Here is a 22,619-nt window from a genome sequence, read left to right on the forward strand (position 1 = left end):
CACAAAAACCGTGCAGAGAGTGCTTCAGGCTTGTGTTCTGGTTTATATTACAAAAAAAAATTCCTTTCAATATAAAAAAGCATTACAGTAGGGAATACAGGATAAATTAGCTCCACTATCTAATAAAAAGAACATTTACATTTTTTTAAAATAGATTTCAAACATTATTTCACACGCAGCCCTTTTCCCAGGCATTTGTGACAGTCATTGGAGCATTAAATAGCAACCAGGAGGCAGGCCCAGGCTGGTCTGTACTACTCCCTCCAAGGTGCTTGGGCCATGGTCACAGTGCTACAGCGAAGGAAACAGCAGCTCCTTCTGTTCTCCAGCCTGCCCAGAACTCTCCAGCCTGCCCAGAGTTCTCCAGCCAGCAGTGAATTCAGCTTGAGCCCCTGGCCCCAAAATACTCACCAGAGCTGTTAGAAACAAATACAAAAATACAATTGCTTCTCCTGCCTACAGTTCTGAAAACTACTGTACCACAGAGGGGACAGCCACGAAACCAAGGGACAAAACCAACAAATTTACATGCTTTGCCATACAGTGGGAGTCTGCTTTCTGGGCTTGCTCGTTCATTAAATTCCCCCAAGGAAATTCCTTCTGCATGTTACCAACTGCTACAGATCCTCTCAGACTTGTGCATATCTTTACAGCTATCTCCAGTTCTTGTTTGGAATTGCTGCCTGGCCTTTTGAGCTGTGTTCCCAGTAGCACATCAGCCAGCGTGCAGAGAGGATTTGAAATCTTCACACAGCAAAGTGCAGTGGGGGATCAGAAAAGGTAGAAGAGGAGAAACAGCTGTGCACAGCCCAGAATAACAGATGAAGAAGAGATCCTTTTGAAGATACAGGGAGAGAAGGAAATTAGGGAGAGAGGGAAAGCAAGAAAGCTAAAAGCAGACAAAGCAATGAGTACAGAATTAGGAAAGCCAAAGAGAAACAACCCAGCCAAGATCATGCTTCAGGCATGTGTATTTAGTACTTTGTGCTCTGACTGCTTTCATCTGGTTCCCCCAGCTCTAACAGGTTTTTTCCCCCATGCCACTGGTGGCAGAAAAAGGCATGAAGGCTTCTTTTCCCCTTCAGCCACCCACCATGCACAAATGAGGATATTTGCCAGCCAGGCTCTGACCTGAGAACTCTGCATAATAAACTGAGGGGAAAGGAAGAAACTGGAGACTGGGGGAGGCAGTTCTGCTTCTTTCGATCACCTCCAGCCAAATTACCAATTCTGCTGACAGTTTTGTTCCTTCCCTGGGAATTGCTGTCCCAGAACAGTCACTGACACCAGCTCCTGAGGCAGAAAGAGAGCAGATAAGCTCGCTTTCTGCTCAGCCCATTCCCTACAAAACTGGTAGGTGGAATAGATTTTTCTTATCTTAAGTGCAGCACCTGCTGTCCAGTACAAATACTGCTGGGTTTTGGTTAACAAAACTGTTTTTCTTTATTAAACAACAGACCAGAGTTTAATGCTAAAATGCCTCATTACAAGGAAGTCCAGAGGGAAATAGTTCTGAATAGTTTTCCAGAAGGTTTAATGCAACATCTGATGCTGCTCAGCAGCCCTGGCAACATATTTTGTTGCTGGAATATGCTGACTGCAGCACGGGGGGGCTGCAGCTCTACCTGCCCAGCCCTCTCTTGCCATTTAATAAATTGTTCTCAAATGAAGCTTGGAAAAGCTCCTAATGCCTTCTTCCTGCTCCCTAGTATCCTGATCCCCAACCTAGATACTTAACCATTGCCTATTGTGGCCCAGGCTTTCTGCTGCTTTCCTTCCTTGCCTGCAGTCTGTGCAGTGCCATGGGGACAGCTCAAGGGACACAGCGCCAGGGGTCTAAGGCAACAGCCAGAGGATGAACGTGCTGCTGCTGCTGCAAAAGCTGGGCACAAAGTTTAATGCTCTGCTCCTTCCTTGCAAGAGATTACAGTTTTCAGAGGAGCTGTCTTGAGCCTATATAAAAGTGCTCCCATAATCTGAACCTATAAAATCTGTAAAAAGACCTAATCTAAACAAGAAACCACAGCCCCTTCTGTCATTCCCAGGTAAAATGAGTTTGGGGCCAGGGAATAAGTGACCAGATGAACAATTTAAGGCAACAGAGATTGATGATTCCAGATGAGAGAAACCAGTCACCTGTCCAAGTCAATATCCATGACCATAGCAGCAGCTGGAGCAGTGTGGCTGCACACAGGGTGTTCTTGGATCTGGCCTGGAGTCTCAGTAGCTCCAGCTTAATCTCTGACCAAGGTCCAGTCCCAGGCATCTTTCTCAAGTTCACTTCCAAATGATTGAGTAGATGACATGTTAGTTAAATACCAAATTATCTCAAGGGAGGAAACACTATCAACTAAAACAGTTTTGACTTGATGATTGCTTTCATGAGCCCATGGGAGAATCTCGGGAAATTCTCTGACCAGAAATTATTCCACCAGACTGGTCCAGGAAAACAGCATGGGAGTGGTTGACTTCAGCCCCTTCAATCCAGCACCGTGTCTGGACCTCCCCTTAAGGCTGGAAAAGTATGCAGAAACCACTGCAAATATTTATGCTAACAGAGCACCACAAACCATTTTTTTGCAAGTATCAGAGGAAAGGCAAAGGCTGACCAGATTTAAACAGTATATCCTCCCCTTCTCAGGAAGGCAGCAGTATCAATGATGCTTGACCAGAGCCATTATTTTCCCCCGGAGATGGGAACACAACAGGGAACCATTTGATCTCTTTCACAACAGTGAACAATAAATCTTAGTAAAAACAGAAAGGTAGGCACCAAACTCATGACCCTCAGCCAGCCTTAGCTGAGTCCCATTGCTAAGTTAGATCACGCTGCCCCTGCTTGGACTTCCAGAGAAAAGCCAACTGAAGTGCTTGACATCTCTGACAAGTTTCACATGACAGGGGCAGAGCTCCCACTGAAGAATGAGTGTTTTCATCCTGTGGCTGGAAATTAAAGCCAGAATCATGAAAACGTTGACTACACCTGCTTAAACAAGCCACCACTGCTTGTTTCAAACCCACCTGGACAGTCCACGGCCAACCTGTTCCCTTTTGCAGCCCCTGCATGTCTGTTCTTGAGTCCTTTGTTGTCTAAAGCACGATGAAGTGATGAATGGTAGGCTCAGCCTGGTGTGAGAGGCAGCTGTGCTCAATGTCCCACATCCCCACCGGCTCCATGCATCTCCAGTGCAATCGGTGGCTCTGGGCTCCTGCTCCATGGTTGCTGCGGGTGGCTCTGGGCAAGGGCCCGGTGTACAGTGTAGTGCACATCACCTCAAAGTTCCAGCCCCTGAAGTACAATCCTTTTGGTCATTCATATATTACAACCCTCTTTTTTTCTTTTTATTTTTTCTCCCTGTCCCATTTTGTTAAAAAAAATAAAGTTTTTTGGGTGTTTTCAGGTTTTGTTTCTTCGGATTTTCCTTCTTTCTTCTGAGCGTGTGGGGAACATGGTGGTTCATGGGCCACTTCTTACTGGATCCCTCGAAAGAGACACATAGCAAAGATCATGGCAAACAGCTGGGAAGAGGAAGGGGGAAGAAGAGGGCAAAAACAAAACAGAGAACCATAAATGTCAGCTGCATCTTCCAGAAGACTGGCAAAGCCCTCCATGGCCCTGGGACCACCCCCATTGCTTCCTCCTACCCAGCAGTCAATGATACAGAGAGGGGGACCCTTACCACCCACAGGAGGCTGTGGCAAAACTCTTTCCTCTGCCCCTCCCTCCCATTCAAACTGTTAGTGGCTACAGCAGCAGCCCGATTTCATTCCCAAACTGCCCTTGGTGTCACAGGGGCACAGGAACCACAGTCCTTGCTCTGCACATCACTGCTACTGCCTGGCATGGGCACAGCACAGCCTTTGAGGGTGGCTGCTGCACCTCTGCCCAGATCTTTCTCCTTTGCACAAGATGGGGAGCTTTTAAAATACCCAGCCTTTCCCAGCAATGCCACAAGGACATAATTTCTGGGCTAAAACCATGTCTGCTGATTGTCTGTTCCTCAGAAGCATCGCCAAAGAAGAGGCTACTAATGCAGGACAATGAAAGTGCTCCGGAGCCCATGCTTTCAGTCTCTGAACAGAAGGTTAAAGCACAGGCAGGGTGCTTTAAAACACATTAACCAAGTGACAGATTAGTCAGCTGGCCGGGGCACTGTGGCAGTGGGAGCAGTGACTGCACAGGGCCCTGTGAAGAGCACTGTGTCCCCAGAGCCCCCGTGGCCAGCGTGGCAGGGCACGAGCTCTGTGCAGCCCAGCACGAGGTGGCACTGCAGGCTTGTGGCCTATTTCCCTGCCCTTTGTGTCAAAGGATCAAGGAGCCTCTTTCCAGGCAGTTAAACCCACAAGTTGATAGCCTGCTTGTACTTTGCCAGAGCACCTTTCCCTGGTGAGGAGGAGCACCTGCCTGTTTGCCTTGCTACTGGCACCTTACTGACACTGCTTTGTCCCAGTCAGACAACAGTCAGTACCTCAATAGCCAACACTCCGATGGCAAGAGCTCCTGCCAGGTACACGTATGTCTCAAAGGAGTTCAGGATCACGGTGTAGCAGCCCTAGGAAATACAAAACATGGTAAGATACACCTGAGCAGCACATTGTGTTGCTCTCACAAGGACATGAGGTGCTCTCAGACCCCAGCACCACAAGCTCGGCTCCCCGTCACCACCTCACCCAGCCCCATGGCACAGGAGGCAGAGGTCCACGGGACAGGCTGGGGAAGAGGAAGGTATTGCTGTAGTGTGCTGGGAGTGGTTCACACCCCTCACTGACCATGGGGAACTGTGAGCTCCTGCAGGGCAGAGAGGAGCAGCACAGAGAGGAACTCCATCAGCAAAGGGCAGAGACTAAGCACAGAGGGAAGGGCATGCACTGCAGGTGATAGACATCCCAGACTGGCTAGAGAAAAGGATGATTTATTTAAAGCCAAGACAGGAAATTCTTGATTCATCTCTCACAGCCAGCAGCTCTTTACCAGCCCAGGACCTTTTCTCTGTGTTTTCCCCCAAAAGAAGCTGGCTGAACACCTGCTTATCTTGCTATAGAAGAAGAATTTCATTAGGAACTCAGGACCATGCACTATGGCAATTATTCTGCTTATGAAGCATAGCCACCATCATCCTTAATTAAATTTATGGTTGCTTATACAATTAACAGCAGGTAGATCTTCCTGCAAAGGTTTCAGGATATTTCTGGAAATCACCAGCTTATCCTGGCCTCAGTTTTCCCAGCTTAAAATTTCAACCACTGGGAAATTTTTGCAAACAGGTGACACATAAAAAGAAAAGTAAATTGGAGTTTGTCCAATATGAAAAGCAGATTCCTCTCCACTGAGAATATACTTCACACATACATTTTAATCCTATCTGTACTGCTAGGATGTTTTGATCACCTGGTTTCTTTCCTTCCACCTATAATGAACGTCTTGGAACAGCAAAGACAGCACAATAGCTATGTACCTGTGTCCATGCCAGACCCTGCTCACTGTGAGTGAGGCACAGCTGGTGGAGATTGAGGGAGGGCATGGAGAAGATCCACTCATGAGGCCACCCCAGGGAACCCAGACTGCTGGGGCAGTAGCTGAGCTGTTAAAACCATGCTTTTGTCAACATGAGACGGCTCAGCATCAGCTGTCTGCCAGCCATGTTTCAGCCAAATCTTCAGAGAAAAGCATCTAGCCCAGCAACAAATATATGTGTGCTTGCCAGACCTCCAACCTTAACCCAGGCTTCAGCATGCTCTGCTCAGCTGGCTACAGACAGGAGTGAGCACACGTGTGTCAGCACTGTCCTACCAGCATGGTGGCCCAAGAGCTTGACTTTGCTCCAGCAATGCCTCAATTCAGCTCTCAGTTGCTTGGGATTGTCTCTCCTGTTTTACAGAAGTGCTTGTGCTTGATGACACTCCCTGTGCACACAGCTTTTTGCACCAACACTTTGGTGACATTTAAAGGAAGCCTTCCCTTTCCATGGTAGTGGTAAGCTTCAGCATTACCACTCGAGGAAAACTTTAACCCTCTTTCTCACAATGCATTTCTCTTTCCCTCCCTGCAGTCTGTCATCTGTCTCCTCCCCATCTATTCCCAGCAATCAGACCTGGCAAAAGCAGCATGGTGCTGTCTGCTATGATCTCTCACCCAGAGTGCCTTTGCCAACCATTTCCAGCTGCCAGTCAGGGAACAGTTCACATTCTGCTTCCAAAAGCCTTTCCTCTCTTTCTCAATCTGCTTTTAAGTGCTGAAAAGAGGACCACTGCCTAGTCTGGAGGGAGAAGGAGGCTTGTACATATGGTCAGTACAGAGCTCATTTGTTTTAACTAATGCTGAGGTGAACACAATCAGGAACTTTGCTGGAAAGTTTCTTAAATATCACATCTTGGTGACATTGGAAGGAAACTCGATCCTTCATCTCACCACCCTCGCAGTCAATAATTTCTTCTGTAATATCTAGACTAAAACTACACTCTTTCATTTTAAGGCAATTCCTCGTTGTCCTATCATTATATACCCTTGTAAAAAGTTCCTCTTCAGCTTTCTTGTAGGCTCCCTGCAGGTACTGGAAGACAGCTATAAGAAATGACCTTTTTCTACAGTAAAAAGTACAAAAGCAGAGAAATAGAGTTTTCCAATACTTTTCTTCCTTAGAAAGCAGACATGGTTTTCTGTGGCTGCTTAACCTTTGATATTTTGATTGTATATATTGATTAGGAGTCTTTGTGAACTAAATTGGAACCATTCCTGCAGTCAGTAAGAGTCAACTCCATCCCATCCTACCTGACTTGTGCTGGCTTGCTAATTAACTTCTCAGAGGTAGTTCTAACCTTCATAAACACAACAGAACTTGATCCAAATTTCCACCTTACCTCTCAATCCCTTAGGAAAATCTTTGTATTTCTGATGTGATAGCACATCATGGACTTAGCAGTGTATGCTATGAAAGAATTTCAAAATCGGCCATGTGCCATCACTTCAAAAGCTGTCAGCAGGAGTGTAATTAGGACGTGAGGTACAGTCAAGACCTGTCAGATTCACTAGCTACCCATGACCACTGCAGCCATCTCTCTGCCCACTGAAGCTCCTTTTCCTAGGGTTCAGCCTCCCTTACCTGCCGGTTCTGAAACCTCTCAATGCCTTCTAGACAAGCTTCCTTGTTGACAAACATCCCTTCCCGGCTCTGGAGCTCTCGCTGGCAGCAAGCCTCTGGTGTCGCCTTTTCCAAAGAGGAATATGGAACATGACGAATATCTTCAAAATCTTCTGGTCCGTTCACTCCGCAGCAGGCAAACTGGGGAAAGAAGAAAGGAAGACAGAATTGACACCTTTCCCTCAAAGCAGACTTGAGCTTCTGTTTCATTGAAGTCTTTATGAAGTCCTAATGTTTCTATGTCATACTGCAAATTCTAAGGTACTAGTGGGAATATTGCTGCAAATTACACAGGGCTTTGGAGCATATCCAGATGACTTGCTTGCAATCACCCAGCAGTACGATCCAGGCTCCCAACCACCCTTTCTCCCCATAGCTAATGGCCAGGATTGTTGCTGCTCAAAGGCACTGCTAGGTGATTTGAGTAAGGTCCCTCTTTAGGATTCCAGTCAGATGCTTTTTAAGGATTCAAGTCATACTCCGACTCTGTCTCCTTTCAGTCAGCAAAAGGAAATATTAAAGTCCTGAATCAGCATGAAGGGCAGCAATCATCCTTTCCTTTTAAGATTAAAATTGACTTTTCATCTGCAGAAGCTGACATCCTGCTTTTCACTCCTGAAGGGATACCCCGTGGGGTGTACAGAGCACTAACACATGTACATACACACACACACCACACACACAGATTGAATTCCTTGTAGTAGGTAATAACAACTGCAGTTCCAATGACAGTCGACCTGTAACCTGCCCAATTAGGGGCATAATAGCAAAGTCAATTTTGATAGCTAATATTTCTATAGTGAAAATGCATCATTAGGCACACTCCTGCCTAAGCTGCCATTAACTACAAAACACTAGTTAATGGCAGCTTTTGGCTGCTGATAGCTGGGAATAATTCTGAAGCAGCCTGCAAGGTGAAAGGCCCAGAGCAAATGATACCCAGTTGCAGACACCTCCACTGCTCTCTATGTCCAATATTTGAAACCTGAGGGTACTCTAATGCCTCAGGCTTTGGAAAATCAGGTGACCCCGATGCAGTCTCTAGGAGTGTCTCTGGACTGGTGGCAGCTCCATTTGAGAAAGACTGACTGCCAGCCAAAGTCTCACCTCCCTTCAACCACAAGTCCTGGTGCTAGGCTGGACATGATAGGATGGTTGAAGCAGGCTGACCCTTGGAGAGCTGAGGGCTGAGCAACGTGTTGGTGGCCACTGACGACAGCCAGAACGGGACTGGGGTGGTCTGACTTACTGTGATCATAACAGAGTTCCAGGTGGAAGAGAAGACATCCGTGTCGTTGTTCCTCTGGTAGTGCTTCTTCAACTCCTTGGTGAAGAACTCTCTAGTCAGCTGAAATGCACAGACAGGTGGAAATGTAAAGGCTATTGCCAACACCTTTCCCAAACGTTTGCCAAAGCTCCCTCCTGTGAATGATGGGGGTTCTTTGGTGGTTTTTTTTGTTTGTTTGTTTGGTTGTTTTTTTTTGCAAACCTCAGAGAAGAAACATGTGAAAAGCCATTGACTGAACCATATCTATGTAGAGGGTGAAGGGTACCTGTTGAATACAACTGTCACTCATTAAAATCAGGGACTAAACTATATCTGTACTTCTAAAATAATGTTTACACTTAAATGTTTGTTCATTTTAGTTTTTGTTGGTTGTTTATTTTTTAATTTTCACCACTATTTGAAAGTATTTAATAAATTGAAACAGGCCTAAACCAGATTTTAGAAAGACTGTCAAATCCACACCCAAACTGTATTTTCACTTGCTGTGCTTCATGTCTTGCAAGCAAAGCATGATTTTCCCCTCCACTTTTCAGTCAAACCAGTTAACTTCCTACTAACAGGAGAACTGCTCTGAATTTACTTCAATGTGTGAGAAAGCAGAATGAAGCCTTAACATGGAACTTTCCATAAATTAAAAATAAGTTTAAAAAAATTAATTAATATGAACTATTCAAGTAATCCCATGAATCAGAAAAAAATGCCATTTGCTTGACAGTGATTTTGATTATCTAAACTAACCTGCATACATGAAGAAAAAAATCCTTTTTATATTTGTATTTAGAGAATGTAAACATTTTTCTGAAATTCAACAATATAAATTATTGAAATTTCATTTTACCCCTGTCTATATTTATAATAAAATAGAATAAATGCACAATTTGTTCCAGAGTCTTCCCAAGAAGTTAGACACCTTGAAATTACATTTACTTAGGATGACTCTCTGGAGCAATAGCGAACATACAATCCTAATAATCATGTTAAACCAAATATCCCAGTTCAATCTTGCTGCCTTTCTGTCACTTCAGGACAAAAACTTCAAGAAATCCTCTTTCATTTTCCCAATACATCTGGACTTGCATGGTCCCTTCTCCAAAATAGCTTGTGATTAGTGATCCACACAGGCAAAATCTTCTGCCACTGCAAAAACCACAGTGAAGAGGCTGGACTTGGCTGGCTACAGCACTGCTGTGATGTTGCACATTTGTAGGATCAGGAATTAAGCTGCCTGAAAAATACGCTTTCTATTCCCCCTTGTTGTTCATACAGCACTGCTGACGCAGTAACAGAGACTGCTACAAGCTGGTTTCAGTTCTTGATATGCAACGTGAAATATCTCACATACACATACATATGTATGAGCTCTATGGGTGGGCCCAAAAGCACAAGCACAAACTGTTTGTTTCATTTGTATCACAAAATTTAAGGACAAAAAAACCTGTAGTGACTTTTAAAAAGACCCTGGATACCACCTAACATTGGCTTCTCTTTTACAAATACAAAGGCCAAATGTAATTACTATATCAGTACTGGGTAAAACTTTGTCACAATACTTGAATCATGCAATTATCTCAGTCTCACTAACTTTAATTAGTTATACTGTTTAATTCCTAAATTACTTTTTGGGGACAGATATTAACTCTTTTTTTTTTCCTTTTGAACATTAAAATACCAGAGGACATGGCATTTTTCCTTTGGAAATTTGGTGCACTAAAGGGAGGTTAGGTTAGAAGATGCTGAATTAAGTCTTCAGTGTTCTCCTTCCCTTCCCTTTCTCTGTGTACTTTATCCATGCAACATCCAACCCTGCAGACAGCAGCACATTTTTTTGATGCTCATCTGTTCCTGAAGCACACACTTTGAAACTGATATTACTGCTGGTAATAATCCCAGCCGGCTGCCTTTGTTGGGGTCTAAAACAAAAGAGTAATTTAAATATAAAGTGAAACCTTTATTTTGACAGCAGCAATCCCAGAGGAAATTGTTCAGAGTTTGTGTGTGATTTTTACAACACTTGGCCTAAAACAAAGCCTAGTACTGGAAGAGTACATTTGCCAGGAAAATAACAGATTCCATTTTGTTGGTCTTAAACTGCTTATCCTGAGCATCTCAAGTTCAGAAGAATAGGGCCAAAAAAAAAAATTCTTCTTTTAAGAAATTGCTGGCAAAGGAGGATGAAATAAGACAGTCCTATTGCCATACCCATGGCCCCCCTCTAGCTGAAACAAGTACTGACCCTGATGAGATTGGTGCACGGTGGACTTTTATGGCAAGAACCATTCATAAGGGAGCAAAGACCCTACTGATAAAACTAGAGCTTCACACAGGCTTTGACAACACAGTTGTGGCAGCCACAGCCATGAACAATAAGGAGCTGTTCAGCTGTGTTTTGGGCAGGACGCCTCCGATGCAGCACATGCACGCATACATTTACATGGCAGCGAATGAAGTGAGATGGTTTTGTCACATTAGGTCAAAAAATAGCTTCACTGGGATTAGTGCAGCCAGCTAAAAGGGGTTCAGGAAAAGGAGGGCATTTCTGCACAACACAGGCATGCTGGCACTGCCAAGGAAGGTCACAGCCTTCTCGTGCTGCACTGTGCTCAAGGACACTGAATGCTGTGCAAGAAGCTGCCTTCATGGTGCCTGCTTGGGGAACAGGACACACTCCGGCCCATCCACATCGACTTGGAGCATTCTGATGTGTCTGGCACAGTACAGGGCATGGAGGTGCAGTCACCTGTGCTGCACTTCCCATCCTGCTGTGCCATCCATCTGAGACACCTCTGTCTGCTCAGATGAAGAAGGTTCACATTCTTTAGCTTTTTGCCTTATGTCTGAGGAAATAGAGGCACTAGTATCCAAGGTGACTTGCTTATTAAGTGTTAGAACTGGAGCTAAAAATCCAAACATCCAGACTCTATCCAAAGCCTGCCACTGGACTCTTCGGTTCCCTACTATCCTGCTTTCTTGCTTGCTAAGACAGTTCACTAAGAATCAAATATCCCTCCGGGGTTTTTCCCATCCAGACCTCTCAATGGCATGTAAAGAGCAATTTTTATTGCTCTTTCACAGTCGCTCTCTAGTGTCCAAGAAAGTCACTGTTTTATGGGGGATCTTCTAGATGATAAAGGGTTCTCCACTCCCAAAACCTCCTTTTTGAAGGAAGAGAAACTCTGGTAATCCCCTAGCTAATTAACAGCAGCCTTCTTCTTCAGAGACTGGTTTTAAATAGCTCTTTGGAAGTGCAGCTGGACTTGCAGATCACAGGGGCTCACCTTTGTGAACACCAGCTTCACTCACCCTGCCACCTTCCTCTACTTCACTGACTCTTCCTCTCATGTCAAATCTTAGCAGAAAACATCTCTTTTCTCCCTTATTTTTGTCTCTTTATTTCTCTCACTCCAGTAGATGTTAATAATATAACCCCATTGAGTATCTGGGAGCTGGTTTGAATGTAAAACTACAACAGAAAGCTGCATTGAACATTATCTGTAAAGCAAACAGATAAAGCATACCTTTTGTCTCATTTTACACACCCAGAGAGGCCACAGCCATGAGGACTGGTGCAGTGACTATCACTGAATTCTGCTTGGTAAGCATTGGAGAAATTTAAATTGGCTAAGTGTGAATTTGCCACCACGTGCCCAGAAAGTAATTTATTTCACAAAAAAAAAGGAGAAAAGCACATCTGATATTGACCTTAAATTGCTACTGCGAAGAATTCTTCCCACCATGGAATCAATGAAAGACCACCTCCGTCTGTCTATAGCTCACCCTAACCCAAAGGTGATGGCAAAATTGGCCACAAGTAGCTTCCATGTCAGATGAGCTACCACCACAACTTACAGCAATGCCAAAACAAGGGCTGTTTTTTCCAGAAAAAACCTGAGGAGAGAACAAACCACAAAAACTTGCAGATCAAGTTTGACTTCTGCATAGAGCCATCTCCAGCTATGCTGGGATCTGACGTTCTTCATTCCTTCCCATTTAAGCCCTTCCTGTCAATCATTCTGACAGAGTGGGAAGCTGGTGATACAAACAAGGAGACAAGCTCAAGATAGATAGAAGTTTGTTCCCCTTCAAGTCTTATCTCACAAAACACTACCAGATGCCACAGAAGTCTGGAATAATCACTCTGACCTTATCTTGCAAGATAACATGACCTTACATGTCCCGTGGGAGTGGAAGGTACCGAAGCTTTGCCCAGAAGCAAGCCGTAAGTGAGGAGGACACGTCAGAAATGCAGTCACCTTGCACCCAGGACTTGCAGCAAGCCTGGGCAGTTTCTTGTACCTTTTACCAGTTTCCTACTGGGGGGAGGTAGGAGCCATCAGTTGAGGGCTCCTCATCCAGCCCCTGCTCTCCAGGGATCATGTTCTGTCTCTGTCACAAAGCACATACCTGGGTCTGCAGGCCAGTTTCTATGTGTGCGTTCTGCTCCTTGTGCTGAACCAAAGGAATTCTCTAAAAACTCCTAAGAGCAGAGCTGTAATGACCACAAGACACCAGACCCCACCCCATGCTGCAATATGTTTATAGGTGTTTCCATAAGAGCATGATCTCAAAGCCTAAAGAGGAATGGGACACCCATTCTGTGTGCAGAGTGCCATCCCTTCCCCACTGCCTTCAAATCTGAGGCAAAGACAAAAGACCACCAGCTCATAAATAGAAGAAAGTCCTCTCACTATCTCCCCCCAGACCCATCCTGCTATACAAATACCACACTCTCTTGCTATGAGCTTCCTACATTTTGATTCTTTTCTATCAAAAGCTTTTAAAATGAATAAAATTACAAGTATATACTGTTTTAAGAAAATCATCCTTCTACATGGCCCTTCTTTGCTCCTTCCACATTTCTCTCACATTCAGTACAGGAAATGTGGTGTATCTTACTACTGGCAGAAACAAAATAAGCAAAATAAATACTGACAGTCACTAGTGACCACCTCTACCAGCCAATGTTTTTTCAAAGCCATTACTCCAAGAAGGATGGACCTCCTTCAGTCAGGCTCTGCTCTGCACATGTGTGAACATGAAAAAATCAACAGACCTTTGCTGTTTAGAGAAAGAAATTAGACTGTGGTTGCTACCACTGTAGTAAAAGTTTACCACTAGCACAGGGGAGGGATGTTGGCCATATAACAATATTCATTGCAGAAGAATAGAGAAAGGCTACATTATATGAAGCTTTGGAGAGAAGGACAAATCTAAGCAGGGCAATAAGTGCAGTGAGATTTGCTTAGGGCAGGTCTGGGTGGATGTCTTACAAGCAGCATTGGTAGCAGTCTGGTGAGCAGCAGAACATGGAAGATCAAAAATGAATATGATTAGAAGATTCATAAGAGATTTTTTGCACTGCAGAGCAAGCATTGGCTCTGTCTGGAAAACAGGAGTTTTCAACTATTAATATTAAACCCATGGTATATTGAAAAAGGAAAATAGTTGCTTTTTAATAGTGTAACTTTACTATAAAACTTCTGTTTGATGGACTGTGCAGCTTGTTTGGCTGCAAGAGAGTCAGGAAGACTTTAAAAGACTCTAAAAACTTCAGTGTGTCCCCATAAACTTCCCATACTGCAGCAGCCAGGTTAGTTAGCATTCCCTGGCATGCTGGCAGTTCTGCAGATAGGGTAGTAATGAAGGAGGTTTGCTGATATTTGAAACAGTCACTGTATAGACAAATGTCTAACATTTATACACTGTTAAACACTAACACCCTGCTCCAGCTGTGTATAACCCCACTGAGGTCCAGAGGCTGCCCACCATCAGATACTTACATTTTCTCTGAATATAAAAGCCAGGATTGCAGCTGAAAGCTCCGCCAGGAAGATTAACAAAATAAACATGAAGAACTGGAAGAGAGGGACAAAAACCACAAACATAGCATTAAATGTCTGCAATAGGTAGTAGGAATACAGCTAATCACAAGAGATGGAAAAAATAACTAAGGAAATTTTTTTCCCCCCCGACAATTAAGAAACTGCATAGGCAGTCACTTGAAGCACATACATTCCCTCTCTGACCTCATCACAAGACATGGGTGCTTGTGACACTTTTGCCTGGTTTTGGTGGGTAAAAGCATATAAGGGTACAGAATCCATAGCATCCCCTGAAAAACCTGCACCAGGTCAAAACAGTAAAGCCTACTTTGGTGGAAAAGTTATATAATTGTGGACTGTGGATGTGCTCACAGAGGTCAAACTGTCCAGACACAAGTATAGGTATCACATGTAAATGCACACACATAACCCAGATAATACTACAAACACCAAAATTTCACTGTAATATAATCACAGCTTTTCTTGTGTGGAAGGAGCACTATTTGAGGGATATACCCCCAAATATTTATACCTATGACCTAAAATGGACTGTTTTCATTTCAGGACAAAATTAGCCTTGGTTAATATCCCCCACACACAATGGGGTTGCACTGAGTTAAGTACTAACCACACAGAAACTCTACAGAAAGTTGATAACACACTATAATAATTTAATTTGTTTATGCAAGTATCATCCCTGTCTTGTATGGTATCCAAAGTGTGCATATTCACATTCTTAAGAACATGCTACAGACTTGACAGAAAGCACAGCCTGCACACTAAGTGATAATAAAAGGGAAACGGCCCTCCAGGTTGAAGTAAAACTCTTTACACTTATGACATCATAATTTTAGGAAAAGGGAAAGAAAGCAAAACAGAGAGGCACATGGCTATTCAATCTAAGCTGGAACCATATTTCATCCTGTTGCCTTTGCAACCTTCTGCTGCTTCAGTCTAAAAGTTTGGTTTTCAGTCTTGCCAAAGGCCCCTTGTTTAGGTGAGGTTACCAAGCCTGGGTGATCCACTGTGCCTTCACCCCCCACCCCACAGAAGTAAATCAGATGCACTTCAGAGGTCTCCCCCCAAGAGACCAACATGCTACTGGGAGGGTGCTGCTCCTGGACTTTGTCTACTCAGAGCACTCAGGTACTCGGGAGTGTTTCCAGCCCAAGAGGAGTGATGGGACTTCAGATTCTGCCTGTTCTTGTGACCAGTTCTCAGTGACACTGATGCCTTGTGGTAATTTGATGCTGCTTCAGTCGTCAGGAACCAGTAAAAAGAACAAACAGGTATGTGCCCTTTAACATCCTTAAAGCAATAAATGCTGGTGCTGAGGAATAGCTATAGGGACAGAGCAGAAAGTGGCTAGATTCACACTCTCTCCCAAAATGGCACTTATTTCCATTCTTGTAGACAAAATCATGGACTTGATTAACCATAAGTCTGAACTGGGTGGACACTTTTACATTCTTATTGCCATAAAGAGAAATAACCATTTGAATCAGCCTGTCTAAAATTCAAACAGCCCATGAATTTGCCCATAGACTTTGAGATTATTTTACAGAACTGAGTAAATGTTAAGACATTAACTCATATTTTGGCATTGTGTGAGAAAGGCAAAAGAGAACAGAGAACCCTGTAAGGCCACATCATATGGAGGGTAATAAACTTGGTACGTTACCAATGAAGACAGATGAAGCAGCAAGTACAAATAAACACAAGAGAAGACTGAATTTTGTGTGTGTGTGTGTATGAGAAGTTTATAGAACGTCTTTCTGAAACAGAAAACAGGCAGACAGGGCCAGAAGTACTATTGTGATCTCCAAGCAATTATTTATAAACAGTGTCTGAAAGGCTGTGCATTGTGCACTTCAACTATCTGCTTGGAATGGGCAAAATGTTGTTTTGTTGTCAATTATCAGAGCTTTAAGTGATTTTTCTCACTAGAAAAGCACGTGCACCACCCTGTCACATTTCTCTTCCTGCTTATGCAGTGGAAACAAAAGGAGCCTGGGCTCAAATGACAAAACAAAAAAAAGTCAGATGAGCAGGGATTTTGGTTTTTAACAGCATGCTGTTGCTTGATTTTACTGAACTAGTTAACTCTCTAATTTATTCTTACTGCTGGAGTTTTCTGTGTGGCTCAGAGACTGTTTTAATTTCACCACAGGAGGGCAAAGAACAAGTGATGAGAATGAACGACGCTTCGCAAATTCACATCATCATCCATCAAGGGATCTCAGCATAGTCACTAAGGTCTAAGGTGGTGATCAAGTGATTAATCCCATCACCCTGCTAATTGCATTTCATTTACTGATTACTGGGAGGCACATGTTCACCCAAGCTCCAGCACAGGTCTGTGCAGAAGTGGAAGCAGTCATTCCCAGATTATCTGTGATAAGCTTCATTATCATTCCCAAACTGATTTACACTTATATTGTGCACTCTGCATTACAGATTTGTAAGTTACAGTAGGGAAAATCCCACAAGCAGCCATTAGGGTTGATGAGAACAAAATGGATCATCAGTGTTTCAGAACTTGCTCCCATTCTGCATTTGAAGGAGAGTCAAAATCTGCTTAACGTGTTTTTCTTCCAAAAATTAAATTGATTACTGATATGTGAGAGCACAAAGGAGCCAGCTGGTTAATGCATGGAACACAGCAACCTCACATTCAAACTCAAGATTGATACTTGACATTTGAACACAGATACTCCCCACATCCAAGGTGAACATCCTAAGAAATGGGATCTCTCATACTGGTCAAAAATCTTGCTGCAGCTCCAGGTGATAATTGCAGGAATTTTCACAGAAATGGTCTAGCAGAAGTTTCCACAAATGATTGCTTCATGTTTATTTTTCATAACTCATCCAATCTTCCAGTTTCAGAACTGCTGTTCCAAAAATTGTCAACCATCTTTAACTCAAAAGACCTGGACCTTTATTTTTATGCTGAGAAGTCCGAGGGGCTACTACATCCATTTTACAGGAGTGCAAAACAGGATGTCTGCATTTGAAACTAAGCCAAATGAAGCTAACATGGGTTCTTCTTTTAACAAAGCTGAATTCAGTCCCTTGGTACAATGTTGCACATTCAATGGTACTTTGGATTCTGATTTTTACAGTGTTGTTTTGCAGTCAGAGGATCTTCAGGACAATTTATTCAGTGTTTGATTTGCGGACTACTGTTCATTCCTCTTTTTTTGCAAGCCAAGTCCAAATGCTAGGAAATCTAGAAATGCTTTCACAGCCTTGTGCTTAATGCAATATGTTAGGTTCCATAGTGATGGGGTAATTTTTAACCAAAAGACAAGCAGCTTAATGAAAAATAAAAGTCCTTGCAAACACTGAAACCAGAACCTAGAGAACATGCATCTGTCTTGTCCTTTCTATCTTCTGTTTACATTTGGACTAAAAGCTTCAGGCATACATTATGCATCACTGAAATCTCATTCAAGCAGCTCTCTGGCTCATCAATTCTTTAACAACTTTGTAAGTGGCCTTGATTTGATCTAGCAACTTCTCCCCAGGTACCATCCTCACAAGGATTTCGCAAGTGTTCCCAGTCTCTCTGGCATACAGACATGAATCTTTTGCCTATTCAGTGTCTAAAACTTACTCGTATTAGATTTTGGGTTTCACTGATGTTTTAGGATCAGCTGATTTTAACATCAGCTGGTGTGGCCCCAAAAAAGAAGTTAGAAGCATATTTCTTCTCCCAGGTCCTCATCCAAGTGCTTCACACTGCTGAACATGAGATGGCTGACAGTTTAACTGAGTTGATATGATACAAAAATCCCTCAAAGATATGACTGATCAAAATGGACAAGGAATAATTCCTTATCCAGTAATTACTATTAGAGTTTCTCCTAGTCTGGGGCACTACTTCCAGCTCATATTTTTCTCACATTTTGTTCAAAATAAAATAATAATGAAGGTAAATAAATAAAGCAGCAGGGCTCAGAACTATCTCTAGGAGTAAGAAAAGTAATAACCACAAAATTGAGTGTACTGGAGTAAATGACTAAAACATTCAAACCTGTAAATGATGTTAAATCAGGAGAGAACATGGCCCAGAGCTCACTTTCTCCAGCTAGGTCACCAGTCTGTATGCAGCAGACTGAAAATATTACTCTCCCCTTCACTTAAAACAACATTTCTCATCAAACTTCAGTTTTATTTTCTTAATCTGACAAGGACAGCCCTTGAGGTAAATTCAGGCTCATTGGGCCTCCTCCTTTCCATTTTATTAGGTTCCTCGGTTCAGATCTCCACAGACTTCACAGGTGATACATTTATTTTTCTGATTTACTTCTGAGGTGAATCACAAGAACTCAAACCCAGAACAGCTTCCCCAAAAGGGTTCTCATTTGCAGGCTATGAACTCAAGGCATCTGGGAGCCAAGGGCCAGAGAGAATTTATCTCAGTGAAGCCATGCTCATCTCTAGGAAAGGATGGGTTTGCATTCAAGAAAAAGGACTTTCCTGACCTGTTTAGAGACAAGCCTTTTTTGAACCATGAAGCAACTGTGCAAGACACAATCCTAACAAAATACAGTAAGATCAAGATTTAATAAGAAAAAAAAAACCAAACCAAAATGCACAACAAACCCTAAGTGCCACCAGACATATTGGGAGAAACAAAAGATCACATTTCACAAGCGAAAAAAAAAAAGGAAAAGAAAACTAATGGTCTTTGTTCTTTCAATATGTAAGTGGCAATGCTTTCCAGTAGGAGATAATGCCTGGAAATCCTTCAGTATCAGAACTTGAGAGGAATGGGGGACAAGGGCAGAAGTGACTTATTTTAGCTCTTTGTAATTATTGATGACCACCATGGGCTGAAGTTTAATCCTGTCATTCAGGGGAAAATTTTTCCAAAGGTAACAAATCCAGTTCATTTTAGGAGCAGAGCAGGCTGTATCAGGGAGTGACCAGCTACTGAGAGCAGCAATGACAGCAATGAATGTTATGATGCTGTTCTGGGCTGGGCACTTCTGCTGGCATGGGGGGGGCTCCCTTGCACAGGGGCTGTGCCCAAATGTTCCCTCCTTTGTTGTGAACCCCCAAGGAATGAATCTGCAAGTGGAACAGTGGGTTTTGAGTAGCCAAGAAAGGATCATTTTTGGTCACATTATAAATGTAGAAAAAGACTGGACAACCAAATGTGGTCAATTAGAATGAAAGCTTAAAAGCCTCAGAATACACTCCCAGACTGGGCTCAAATCTATACAAGTGAAAAAGCAAATTATCAGTATTTCCAGCAGTGTGTAAAACTATCCTAGCCTACTTATCATCTGAAGGAATACAGCTACAACAGCAGACACCCCTTCCTGTGCTTATCCCAGCCATTATCATCCATCCAGTCACCCCTATGGGAAGCGCCAAGAGGCCAGCAGAAATGGCAAGGGCACTTACAAACAGCAGGAGGCATTTGTTCTCACGGATGGCACCACAGCAGCCCAGGAAGCCCAGCAGGAAGAGCATTGCTCCCATGGCCAGCATGATGTACGCTCCTGTGAAGAGCAGGGGGTTGGCAGCCACTATCTCTCGGAAACCTGTGGGATCCACAATGACCCAGATTCCGAGTCCCAGCAGGCAGGCTCCTCCCAGCTGTCACAGCACGAGGATAGGAGAGAGAGGGAGACAGGTCAACATAAAACAACTGCTGCAGAGAAACTGGATGCATTGCTTAGCTTTTGATCTAAGACAATTTGGGGAATTTGTATTTCTGCAAAGGCATGGATTCTCTGCTGTGCAGGTGACTTCTGACATGCTGCTCTTAGAATCTCTTGCTCAATAAATGAATCATTTGCAGCAAAAGCACCTTTCTTTCTTGAACATCACTCTACCAACTGTTTACTCCCTCCATACTGCTGAAAGACAGTCTTGATCTGCTGCCACATCTGTAGATGACAATGAAAGGGCTCACGTGAACCATACCTGCCACAGAGGCCAGGGTGGCTGGGCACTCCTACCCTTCCTTTCAAAAACAAAACCAGCTAAGAATGGCTCAACATGTGGTAGGGAAATTACTGTTTCTGAGTGAAAACCTCAGCAGGGCACCCAGGACTAAAAAACAATTTCTTCTGCCATTCAAGGATGAACTATGTGCACCATTAGTTACAGCTTTCCCTGTGGTTTCCCCTGTCAAGGACAGCAATAACTCAGACAACAGTGACCACTGTGCTGCCTGACTGAATGTTTGGGCATCTTTGGATGCTGCAAAACACTCAGTGATTGCTAGTGCACAGCAGAGGGGATATTCTGTATTGTGGCAACTTTACCACACTATAGGCTATCCTGCTGAGCAACAGCAGGCTGCTGAAAACAGGGATCCAGAACAGAAAGTGAATTCCAAATACTTACAAATATAAAGAAATTGAAAAGAAACATCAGGTATTTCATGCAGCTCAGACAGTCTCCCTCCATGGTTCTCAGGGTCCTTTGTCCAATTCCTTCTGCAAAACAACAGCACTTTCTTAGCATGCTCATTTTAATTGGAAAGACACAATCCTATCTCCAATCTATTTGTATTTCCCCCAAGATCCTGTGGAGTTCATTATACAGAAGAGCTCTTTTCTTACCTGAATGGGGAACATAGCACAGCCTAGTAAGAGATGATGATTGCTGCTTGATCCCTTTGAGTTCTTTAAGGTCTGAAGGCAAACACAGAAGTGAAGGGGAAGGCTGCAGGAGTCCAAAGGTCTAGCTTTACTTGCAGAGTGAGATACTGGGGAAAAAATATCCCTCTGCACATGAAGTTTTTTTTCCCCCATTCCTTAAAGCTTGTCAAGTCTAAGAATCACTGAATGTCTATTTCACACTGAGAAAAGGTCATATTGAAACAGGAGCCAGAACAAGCTGTGCCCAGTTAGAAGACACACAAAGAGCATTTGGGACAGCTATCTTCATACAATCTTCCTCTACAGAATGAACACCACACAAACATGGACAACAGCTTCAGGGAAACTTGTAGACATTTGGGCTTGGAATGCCAGCAGTGTAAGGACATGGCAGGGCCCAAGGACATCCTCATGTGGTCACTCAGCCTGGGGCACAGCACCTGCTTGACATGCAGTGTGACATGTTCCTGTGCTAGTGAGATCCTGCTGCTCTGTGCCCCACCCTGCACAGGTCTTTTGCAAGAAGAACCCATGGATCAATGTTGGAAAGCTTTGGAGGCCAGGAAAAAAGTGCTAATAAATCCTAACCAGTTCTGAAACTCAGTGTCAGATTTAGACAACAAACTGCTTGGCCAGTACTTCTGTTGGAAGAGCAGCAATAAATCCTGACCAGGTGAGGCTATACTGGAGGAAAGTTCCTTCTTGCTGTTTAATGAGGTGACTACATGTCCAAATATGCCAGTCTATTACCAAGTACCCTAGAGGGACAGACAGATAAATACATGAAACAGTAAAACTTCCACTGAAACAATGCAGTCATGGCACTGTGCACAGATGGAGCCATGCATTTGAAAACCCAGAGGCACAGGTTTGCTTGGCTCCCCAGAGGAGCCCTCCCAAAGCCCACATGCTTCTTAATGCATCTCATTCCCTTTCTCCACTGCAAATGCCATTCCCTAACAGGCATGTATCTAATGATATGCTATGTTAAAAAAGTCCATTTAATTCACTTAAAAGAAAGAGATGAAATTATCCAAGATTTTCACCAGGCCAGAAGTAAAACTGCCTTTCACTCCATTGTTTTTGTTAAACCACAAAATCTGTGAATGCTCTAGAGCCTCATGAGGTGCTTTCCTCTCTGACCATAGGAACTGTTCTGCTTTAGCCAAAGAGCTGAGAAAATCCATGGCAGGGAGATCTCCCAGCACGAGGCTGCCTGAGGTAAGATCCAGATTTTTTTTTACACAGTGTGTGTTTGGTACACTGCTTACACTTGATTTAAAATCAAATCAATTCCTTCTTTGTGAAAAAACAGGCTGAGACACAAATGATGTTTCACAGAAGCTCCTGTTGGGCTGCTTTCCCTCTATAGCTGCCTGTACTTGGGGTAAGACAGAGTGTGCCTCTGCTAGCTGAGTACTGCCCAGGGAACTCTCTTTGCTAGAGGAATCCTGGAAAGATACACCTTGCTTCTGGAGAAACACAAACCTGAATCTAAACCTGATAATGAGGGCAATGTTTTTTCTTTACAAAGCTTATTTTCTTATATGGGTGATACATAATTGTTTTGCCCAGAGGAATTCAAAGACATGATGGTGACTGCAAGAGATTGGGAAGGGAACAGAACTTGGATGTGGGCCTGCAGGAATGCCCACAGCTCCTGACACTGTTTAGAGACATGCCTGCAAATCTGCCAGAGAAAATGAATGTAGAAGTCCAGAAGGCTAAGGAGCTGGGCAGGGGATTC

General features: G+C 43.5%; 1 protein-coding gene across 10 annotated transcripts in view; it reads right to left on the reverse strand.

Moving 5' to 3' along the window:
• Positions 1 to 15: 15 nt before the first annotated feature.
• The window catches only part of TSPAN18 (tetraspanin 18), a 120,805-nt gene continuing 98,201 nt past the window's right edge, over positions 16 to 22,619 (reverse strand). For all 10 annotated transcript variants that reach the window (XM_021533229.3, XM_031505040.2, XM_021533236.3 and 7 more), the window contains 7 exons: positions 20,616 to 20,707; positions 19,665 to 19,859; positions 14,205 to 14,279; positions 8,389 to 8,487; positions 7,101 to 7,280; positions 4,470 to 4,553; positions 16 to 3,519 (listed from right to left, as the gene is read on the reverse strand). In XM_021533229.3, coding sequence (XP_021388904.2) covers positions 3,472 to 3,519; positions 4,470 to 4,553; positions 7,101 to 7,280; positions 8,389 to 8,487; positions 14,205 to 14,279; positions 19,665 to 19,859; positions 20,616 to 20,678 — 744 coding nt within the window. In that variant the 5' untranslated portion in view covers positions 20,679 to 20,707 and the 3' untranslated portion in view covers positions 16 to 3,471. The remainder of the gene's footprint in view (positions 3,520 to 4,469; positions 4,554 to 7,100; positions 7,281 to 8,388; positions 8,488 to 14,204; positions 14,280 to 19,664; positions 19,860 to 20,615; positions 20,708 to 22,619) is intronic.

This window comes from Lonchura striata, chromosome 6 (genome assembly GCF_046129695.1).
Source record: "Lonchura striata isolate bLonStr1 chromosome 6, bLonStr1.mat, whole genome shotgun sequence".
Taxonomy (NCBI): Eukaryota; Metazoa; Chordata; class Aves; order Passeriformes; family Estrildidae; genus Lonchura; species Lonchura striata.